The sequence below is a fragment of the Gasterosteus aculeatus genome, chromosome 9 (genome assembly GCF_964276395.1).
Source record: "Gasterosteus aculeatus chromosome 9, fGasAcu3.hap1.1, whole genome shotgun sequence".
In the NCBI taxonomy this organism is placed as follows: Eukaryota; Metazoa; Chordata; class Actinopteri; order Perciformes; family Gasterosteidae; genus Gasterosteus; species Gasterosteus aculeatus.
In genome coordinates this window covers 20476952-20487069 of record NC_135696.1, presented here as the reverse complement: position 1 = coordinate 20487069, position 10118 = coordinate 20476952, and the positions used below count along the sequence as shown (strand labels likewise).

General features: G+C 45.8%; 1 protein-coding gene across 1 annotated transcript; it reads left to right on the top strand.

The window, feature by feature from the left end:
* Positions 1-1165: 1165 nt before the first annotated feature.
* Positions 1166-7700, top strand: LOC120825787 (homeobox protein OTX1 B). The gene is made up of 4 exons (XM_040187611.2): positions 1166-1533; positions 3601-3785; positions 4356-4507; positions 6184-7700. The coding sequence occupies exons 2-4, from the start codon at positions 3689-3691 to the stop codon at positions 6988-6990; spliced, it is 1056 nt and encodes a 351-aa protein (XP_040043545.1). The 5' UTR covers positions 1166-1533; positions 3601-3688; the 3' UTR covers positions 6991-7700.
* The last annotated feature ends 2418 nt before the right edge of the window (positions 7701-10118 follow it).

Below are 10118 nucleotides of genomic sequence, written 5' to 3'. Positions count from 1 at the left end.
AACCCCCTCCACACACACACACACACGCACACACACACACGCGCGCGCACACACACTCTCACACTCTCTCACACACACACACACAGACACACACACACGGCTCTTTAGGCGGCCTGATCCCTGGATTTACGGGCTTAGTATTAAGAAAATACTCCTGCAATTTGGGATTAGACCCCCAAAAAACCCTCAGAACAACAATGCCTCCGTCCATTTGATATCTTGATACGTGTGATCAACGTAGCCGTCGACCTCACAGCCAATCACACGCAGAGGAAATGAGACGAATTAAACAATATCAACACAACCCGCTAATTGTTTTTCTTTTGAATTCGTCATCGTTTGGGGTGGAATTTAAGGCATTTGTTCCGAGGCCTTTAAGTTAAATGATGTACATTGATGTAGTCATTTATACTTTATGAAAGTTAACACCATGTATTTGTTCTATTATATTATTATAAAATTACCTTTATGTATTTTGATATCCGTCTGTGAAAAGACGTGTGAAAATTTATTTACAAATTGATATTCTTGAATTAATTTAAAGATTATTTAAGACCAATAGTTTATGACAGCAATAACTCTGCTTTAATCAACAGCTCTGTGAAATGACTGGGTTGCTTTCAAAAATATTTCTGGATTTAATCAGCTGCGGTAGGTCGTCATTCGTGGACAAAAATATATCCTGTGGCCTTTCATAATATACATTAAAACACAAAATAATAAGGCCCACTACAAGGGTAACCCACCGGCCTTAATTGGCCATGAACTGATAAAAAAAACTACCAGGCTGAATGTTAGTTTTTTTTGTTTTTGTTTCAATGACAACATAGAAAAGAAACTCAAATTTACCATTTAACTTTGGTCTTTTCGTCAAAGGCCAAATGAAAATACTTTTACGTTAACATCGTTTTAAAAATAAGACAACACATTATCCTCTTTTTTTCTCCATTACTACTCTTAAAAATGACTCGTTTGTCCTCAAATAAGCGGCCGCATCAAACATTTTCTCGCCGTGATGGCAGCCGGTCCGATTCCCCCTCCGGCTCTCTGACGCGGGCCGTCCCGTCCTGTCACGTGGTTCCTCGTGACGTCCGCTAGAGGCGGGCGCTCCGCCCCCCCCCCCGCCCCCGCGCCGCAGAGCCCTGTGATTGGCTCGCGGGACGCAGACCCGCATGCTTCCTTGACTCATAGAGGCGCGAGCCTCCGAGCACGAGCCTCAATCCGCGTCCGTCCACGCCGGCAGGAAGAGAGAGAGAGAGGGAGAGAGAGGGAGGGAGAGAGAGAGAGGGAGAGAGAGAGAGTCTCGACGTTATGGTGCCTTTCAGTTTATTTCTCTGCGTTGAAATGTTGATTTTCTAGTTACTGAATCAGGTTTCGCGCGGAGCAGCTTTGCCAGAGAACGAAAAACGATTGTTTTCTCCATGTGGATATTTCTCGAGCTCTGGATCTGATTGGTTTGATATTTAACAGGATTTAAGCAGAAAAATAAGCAGCAGCAGCAACGACAACAACAACAACAGGAGCCTGAAGAAGGTGAGACTCGTGCCTGTTTGTATTTCAATTAATTTTTGCCGTTTGTGAATCTAACAAACATTCCTGAAATGACAGCTGCGCTTTACATTTATTTGTAATTACCTGGTTTTATGAACATACACATATACTATTTCAAAGACTTCAAAAACTACTTAAAATATAATTAAAAATATGAGAAATAAATTCTAAAAATAATCGGTTTGTTTTGCCTCTGGGATCAAAATAAAAACGGCCAAAAAAAAGTTTACAAACACTTCATGAATTGAACTTATTGGTTTTCTTTCCCTTATGATGTGTACCTTTTTTTTAATCAGATGCCCTTCTCTGTATTTCCTCCTGCAGCTCCGCGGCCTCTCGTCCGCTTTCTGCGCCGATAAGAGACGCTCCGCTAATTGTCGCCCTGTAGATCTAATCTAAATTCTAATGGGCTTCATTTGCACACAGTTTTGACGCATTTACATTGCGTGTTTGGGCTCCTTCCTGCGGTTATGGAAATACGTAATGCTTTAAGGCCACAGTCCAGGTCCACCCGAGCATTTACCTGCTGAAAGGCCCCCGCTGGATTAAGGAAATCTTTATCTAAATACATTGCTTCACACTAGTAATAACAGTTCTTCATTAAGGCCGTTTATTAAAGCTGCAGCTAATGTTGGAATCTCTGCGGGGGGCAAAGTAAATCAAAGTAACAGGATATTTAATATTTCTTAATTCTGAGATTAATTTGTATTTATTACGTTGTTTTCATTCGATGAGATTCTGCTTTAAACCAACTTCTTTGTACCCAATAATATTATTCAGCTGCTACTGAACTACTAATATGATGTTTCTTGGTTACATTTTTACGGCCTCTTCGCCAAGAAAAATAAAAATGAAAACAGTCGTGAATAATTAGTTAAGATCAAGGACGTGGAAAAAAAAAAGTAGCTTTGAGTTAGCACGTGAATATCACGCTTATAATAAATAGTCCTTATAATAAATGGTCCAACACAGGAATAAAAAAGACATATTGTGACCAATAAATTGTTTTACTGAGAAAAAAATAAAGGAGGATTCAAAAAGTACCTCAGTAAAAAAAAAAGAACTTCTTTGCACAGGCAGCGTGAACAAATCACTTCGCAGGGAATCTTTGATATCCGCAGGTGAGAATAAGTCTCAAGTGGCCTGTAAATTAAACGCGCGTCTTCACAGGTCGATTTCATTTATGAGCTGTTGAATTAATGAAACCGTAATGAAGATCTGAGCGATAACGAGCCCATCTGCTCTCAGGGAGCCCCGATCGTTATTACGATTCGCGATAAATGAGAGTTTGTTTTGGGATATTTAATCATTTAACAAGCTGAAGTTATCTCGAGAACCACAACGCGGAAGGTCGCGTGTCTCTTTATTTAATATTAATCAAACATCTGGGACTTTTACCCCCCCCCCCCCCCCCTCCCAATCAAGTATTAGTGATTTTATTCTGGGCCTTCAGGTGCCTCCTATTCTCATGTTAAAGAGTTGAATGTTTAAAATAGGTTCTGCAGATCAGGTCTCCACGAAACGGCGTATGACTTGTTGGACGCATGTTTCCCCCATAATGAGGTTATTTTCCAAAAAGTCAGATCGGGTTTCCTCCTTTTCGTACGTGACTAAATTAAAGCCGATTTTATCATGTTGTGAAATCTCATTGTTCGCGATTTAGGAATTCAAGCATCTTTCTAAACGCCCAGAATGCAAAACACAAACGTTTTTTATCTCCAATCAGCTGGATAATTAACATCTCGGCGATTGCATAACAGCGTGAGAGTGTTTCTTCTGTTTCGCGGCTCTCATTGTTAAAACGCTTCCATTCAAATTAAATAGCCGTCTTCTAGCGTTTGTTTATATTACTAGAAAAGTTCGACTTTCAATCTGATGACGTTCGAATTTGTTGGCGTTTAAAGAAAGCAGCGTGGACACGTTAAAGCCCGCGGGGGGTTTAATGGGCCTGCGCTCTGAAAAAGTTGCCTGTCTGCAGACAAAACCCCGTAAATTACGAGCTGCCGACTCCCGGTTCGACTCACGCCCCGTGCTTCTTCTCTCCCGCAGGATCCGACCTGAGCCCCGGGAGACCCGCGCCTCTCGTCCCGTCCCGGCCACGCTCCCCGGCCCCGGTCTCCGGCCCCGCGCCTCCAGCATGATGTCTTATCTCAAACAGGCCCCGTACGGGATGAACGGGCTGGGCCTGAGCGGAGCCGCCATGGACCTGCTGCACCCGTCCGTGGGGTACCCGGGTACGCAGCACCCCCCCCCCCCCCCCGCCCGCGATGCGTGTAGAAATACATGCATGCACATTTATTTATGCATTTATATTTCATGCGTTTTTTATTTGTTTACGTGCCGCAGAGTTTATTTCTGACATTCACGCACAAGCTGCCGCAGCGCTCGCGGTGTCCGGTGTCCGGTGTGAACTATCAAATGGAATCAAATGAATAATTCAGAAGTCTTAAAGTGACCTAAAACTTTAATGGGACGGGGGCGGGGGGGGGAAGTGTCCACGCGGGATATTAGATTGTCTGCGCCCGTGGTGCATTTAACCCTGTAGTTACATTGTAGTTTGTACTTTGCGTGCTGTCGTCAGGTTACATGTTTTCTTGCTGACAAAAACGCAAGTTGTGGCCGTTTGAATTTTTCCAAAATATTTAATAAGCTAGAAAAAAAACACCTTTAAATACGCGGAGACACGAAGACACGTCGTGAGTTCAAATAAAATTATAAAAGACACTTTTGGGACTTTATTTCCAATTTAATTCTTGGACAACCTAATTAACAATTTCCATTTCTTCTTCTTCTTCGTCCTCCAGGAAACCCGCGGAAGCAGCGCCGGGAGCGGACCACCTTCACCCGGACGCAGCTCGACATCCTGGAGTCGCTGTTTGCCAAGACGCGCTACCCGGACATCTTCATGAGGGAGGAGGTGGCGCTGAAGATCAACCTGCCCGAGTCCAGGGTGCAGGTGAGAGACACTCATGAAGCTGAAACGTGAACTCTGGGATCAGAGCGCGGCCTCCTCTCACTTTAATCTGAACCATGTGCATCAAATAACATCCTACTTGGTCACGTTTAGGGCTACAAGCGTGGAAGCTTTGTAAAGACTTTGGTGTGAGAATAAGCAGAGGAGTGCGAGAAATGTGTGAGTTCCCAGCAGAAGCACTCAGAGCTCCGGTTTCCTGGAGGCCGATTCTGTTACATCTCACTCATAACGGCGCCTGAGCTGCGGTTTCCTAAAGTTCTGCCCTCTGATGGACTTTCTGCTCTTCACCTCGGGCGCGATTAGCTCCAGTCTAAAAAGCAGGAGGAGAAGAAAAAAAAAAAGTTGGAAAGCTCAAGCTGGTATGATCGAGTAGAGACAAGTCCCTAATGAAAGGGGAGCGTTTGTCTGGGCTCTGGATGCGGGGAGATTTCTCTATAAAAGGCTGAGCGAGGTATTCCGGCTCCAGCGGCCCTCTGCTGGGCTGAAAGGCCTCATCATGGCCGCCGCCTCTCTGCTTTCTGCTGCTGACAGGCCGCTTTTACCACCCGAGGGTTTCGCTAATTCCCTTCTGACAGAGCCAGTTGTCAGTGTTTTTTGGGTGCAGGGGCTGTTGTTGTTTTTGGTGGAAGCGCGACGTTTGCTTGAAACGTTGCTGTTTTAGTCAAACTGCAAGTTTCAGCCGACGTTTGTTTCCCATTTAAAATTCTCGACACGCAGTTCGAGGGTATAAACTCCAGTTCACGTGCAAAACGTAATTATGACCGTTCAGCCGCTTATATATTTATACATATAAATATCTATAAACACGCGTGTTTAAAGATGGTACCAAATGTCAGAAGTACTCTTATTACTTTATATGGAAAAAAACGCACAACCTTCGCACCCTTTTACTCAGATATTACTAATTACTAATACCATGAATCACTTACAAATATCACTATGTAGCCATTAGCTAATGGACGCTAAGTTACTGGACAGGTGGTGTTACTTTTGTGTGCAAAAATACAAAAGCATTTAAAGTGTCAGTTCACTGAAATCACATAACAATACATACAATATTTTATATTACATTACAGGGCATTTAGCTGACCCTTTTATCCAAAGCGGCTTACTTTGCATTTTTAACCCATTGATTTTTAAATTTTGGCCCGGGGAGCAATTAGGGGTTATATATACAAAATATATAAAATATTTATATAGATGTATATATAGTGATGTTTCATCACAAATATAGATTTTATTTGATTTTGCCATATTTATTTATATATATGTAAGTGTAAGTGCAGATTATCCTCAGAGGTGCAGACAGAAACCTGAAAAAACTAGAAAGTGAGACATTTTTTCATCATTTACCGAAATGTTTTTTTCAGATTTTATTCTTCTTCCTCAAAGAAAACACACAGACTCACGAGCGCCGCACGTTCACTGTTTGTTGTTGGTGCTGTGATCCTTTAGCAGAGTCTCCATCCACAGAAAAGAGTCTCTCTTGAACTGTAGCCAGCAGCAAAGGTCAAAGGTCAGAGCCGCAGCACCTCGGTGGGGGCGACGTTAGAGTGAAGGTGTTTAGTTCCTGCCAGTTCTGTCCGGTCAGGCCTTTTTTCTCCGGGAGGATTCTGATCCAGCCACCCGTGACCTTGTGACCTCTCGTCCTTCCCCAGGTCTGGTTCAAGAACAGACGGGCCAAGTGTCGGCAGCAGCAGCAGAGCAGCAACAGCGCCAAGGCCAAGCCCATGAAGAAGAAGTCGTCCCCGGCGAGGGAGAGCACCGGCTCGGAGAGCAGCGGCCAGTTCTCCCCGCCGGCGGTGTCCAGCTCCACCTCCTCCAACTCCTCCGCCACGTCCTCCTCCTCCTCCGCGTCCTCCTCCGTCCCCTCCGGCCTCGGCGGGCCCGGTCTGATCAGCACCTCGGCCTCCGTCACCGCCCCGGTGTCGTCCATCTGGAGCCCGGCGCCCATCTCCCCGGCCCCGGCGCCGGCCGCGATGCCCGACCCCGCCGCCGCCCCCGGCAGCGGCGCCTCCTGCATGCAGCGCTCCGCGTCGTCCTCCGGCGCCGGGGGGACGCCCTCCTACCCGGTGTCGTACAGCCAGACGGCGGCGGCCTACGGCCAGGGTTACCCGGCCTCGGCTTCCGGCTCGTACTTCGGCGGCGTGGAGTGCGGCTCGTACCTGGCGCCCATGCACTCCCACCACCACCCGCACCACCCGCACCAGCTCAGCCCCATGACCGGCAGCGCCATGACGGGACACCCGCACCACCACATCGGCCAGGCGTCGGGGCACCACCACCACCACCACCACCCGTCGCACCACCACCAGGCGTACAGCGCGCCCGGCCTCGCCTTCAACTCCACGGATTGTCTGGATTACAAAGAGCAGACGGCGGCTTCGGCCTGGAAACTCAACTTCAACGCCTCCGACTGTTTGGACTACAAAGACCAGGCGTCGTGGCGCTTCCAAGTGCTGTGACCTCCCGCGGCTCTCTTCTTCTTCTCTGCGTACAAAGAAGTGTTCTTTTTCGTTGTTGGTGGTTTTATATCTGAAGATGCGTTTAAACTAATATTAGAGACGTTTTTAAGAAAGTTTATTTGTGAACGAACTGAAGCGACGCTCAGATAGGCGAAGGGCCTCGGGGGGGTTTCAACTCCGTCGGCGTCAGCGGATCCACTCGTCCCGGGATTATTTTTCTACTCCAGAACTCGAGAGAAACCGACTCATTTACAACTCTGGGAGGCCTTTTTAACAGTAGAATTTCAGTGGAACCTGCATAGATGCGCAGTACGGGATCGATCGGTTAACTTTGTTGTGATCGGGATTACGCTTCAAAGAAATAACATGAAAAAATAAATCATAAATTGGACTTTTGGTGGACTCTTCCCAGCAAACCTTTTTTTTGTGAAAAAACATGATGCTGCTATGATTTCCAGGATCGCTGATGTTCATTCCCATCTGATTTCAGACTTTACTCTTTCAGAAACTCGTCGTTTAGCCTGTGGGGTGTTGTATTTTGGAGATTGAATTGCAGCACTTGTTTATAAAGTGAAAGATTTTTTGCTATTTGTTCTTTACGGAGGAAAGAAAATTAAAAAATGTGAAATTTGACACGCAATGTCAGTATTCCATTGAAATTTGAAAGATGTACATTCGTGTCTTTATAATAAAGTCTTGTTAAAACATGAGCAGTCCGGAGGAAAGTTTATTTCAAAGTTTTTAACATTACTAAATCACAACAGTTTTAGGAAAATTATGCTGAATTGGTTTCACTGGTTTCACAGTGAGAACATGTTAATCATCATTAATTATAAACAGGAACCATCACCTGCAGCTTGTTATACTTGTAACGCTCGGATACACTTTTCCAACCTTTATTTATCTAAAGAAAGATTGACTGAGAGCTTTATTTCTCATTCACACCGTGTTCACACACACACTCACACCAGAAAGCCTCCCAGCAAAAACACTCTGTTTAATTCAATCTGTGCCTTTCTACGTTTCTACGTCCGTGACGGAGACTCCAAACATGGAGGCGGCTGTCGTAGCTCATTAGCTGCTTCTCACATTTAGTTTAACTTTATATAAACAGTTTCAAAACAGATGAGACAAGAGTCTGTGATTAATAGGGGATATCTTTTGAATAAAATGTGTAAACACATTGTCCTGTTAGCTAGCAAGCTAACGGACCTCTGCGAGAGTTAGCTAAGTGAAATCCCTTTTTTAATCCCTTTCTTCACTTGATGTTTGCTGAATATTATGTTGAGCAATATGTAAACGGTTTAACACGGAGGAAACAGAAGGAGGCTCACAGAGACATTGAGACTTAATGTCATGCTTGCTGGTGTCTTATCTGTTAGCTCATCAGCTAAACTAGCACGCCAGCTAGCCCTACGAGTCACCGCCTGCGTTACTCCCAAAGTCACATCTATTTGGTCGCTTTGTGGTTCAGCAACAACGTTGTTTTTGTTTAAAACAACCTATTTTTATGTTTTCCTTAAAAAATAAACCACACAACCCCTCTGGACGAAAGTCATTTCACTCACAACGAGGTTTTATTGCTTTTTTAAGATCCAAAAAATATTATCAAAGATGTATCAAAAAATTGATTTCACGTCCGTGACGTCTGTCAATGTTGAAATCTCAGGAATATGAATGAAAATTATCACTGCGCGGTATTTTTACTCTGAATTCAGAGTAAAAATTATAAAGAATTATAAAAAAAAGACTATTAGCCGTAAAAAGTCCTCGGCTCACAGAGAGCGAAGGCAGAACAAATGTTAAACATCCAAACAGCGTGTTGATAATCAAACACCCCCCTACCCCCCCCTTAACAGCCGGGAGGTTAGCAAACACGCATCCTGGCGTCCCCCGCTGATTGTTTGGCCGCGTCGACGGTAAAGTACAACTCATTTGATCCGAGGAAAAAAGGCACAAATCACGATTTTAATTAACAGCGGCGCTGCTTCCTCGCGGCGTCCCTACAGCAGCTGGGCAAACAGCTCTTTGGGGTAAACATGGCGTCCGGGACGTGTGTTTGTCCGCCCGGCGCCCTGCTGGGCTTTTAAACCAGCGCGCGCCGCTGCCTCGTGCAAACACCGGCCGGGGTTTACCACATTAGAGCAAACTAATCTTCAGGGCCATGTTCAGGAAATCTCTCTGCTTGTTGTGGAGAAAAGACGCCCCTCTCTCTCTCCGAACAGCTGTTCTGGATGTCTTATTATTATCCCCCCCCCCCCGGCCCCGAGCCGCCGGGGCCTTTATTCCCCCGTCTTTTTAGGGACAAAGTGACTCTGCTTTTTTTTGGCTTCTTACTTTTCCAGGACGCCACTGACAGAAACACTTTGTCTTCTCGGGGGAATCGCCTCACTTTCCCCCAGCGAGGCCGCGCGCCTCAGAGGACGAGAAGGTGTCCTCTCGAGTGCTTCCGGAGAAGCAGCGCCGGGGCCTCGCCGGGGCTCACCGGGGCCTCGCCGGGGCCTCGCCGGGGCCCCCAACAGACCATTCACAGGACGCAGCAGCGGGGGACGAAAGCAGCTTCCTGGGTGCATGTGGACCAGCCGATGGAGCTGAACCACGATGCCCCTTGAGCTCGAGGTGGATTTAGAATTAATTGGCACGGTTGCTTTTGCTTTCTCTCCGGAGACAAAAACATAGATGTCTCCTCAAAATAAAAAAACGACAACTGTCCAACATATTGGAAAGGACGTTTATTCGCCGTCAAACAGGAATGAGAAGAGTCTCCGCCTCCTGTGTCGCGTACGGAGGTCGTCCATGAAACCTTTAGCCTAGCTTAGCGAGCGCGGTGTACAACTGCTAGCTTAGCTCAATTGTAAAAGGAATCAACTTCCGACAGCTCCTCGTACAATAAACCAGTCCTTCATTTCAATGAGAAAGTGTGTCCAAACCTTTTGACTGTATCTCTCCAAGACCTGATCAATAATCCAACTTAAAGTTGGTCTCACGTAGCAGCAGCTGCTTAAACTCGTCACAACTTCATCGCCTCGCCGCAGATGGAGAAGTCGCGGGAGAATTTAGAACCGCGACAAAAACTTTAGCACTTCAGAATCTTTAGAAAGTTGTCGCCATGTTGTGTTTCCTTAGAT

Excerpts from the sequence above, each read along its gene's own strand:
- LOC120825787 (XM_040187611.2), top strand. The coding sequence starts at position 3,689 with ATGATGTCTTATCTCAAACAGGCCCCGTACGGGATGAACGGGCTGGGC. Across the intron at positions 3,786-4,355 it reads CCCGTCCGTGGGGTACCCGG|GAAACCCGCGGAAGCAGCGC; the intron begins GTACGCAGCACC and ends TTCGTCCTCCAG. Across the intron at positions 4,508-6,183 it reads TGCCCGAGTCCAGGGTGCAG|GTCTGGTTCAAGAACAGACG; the intron begins GTGAGAGACACT and ends GTCCTTCCCCAG.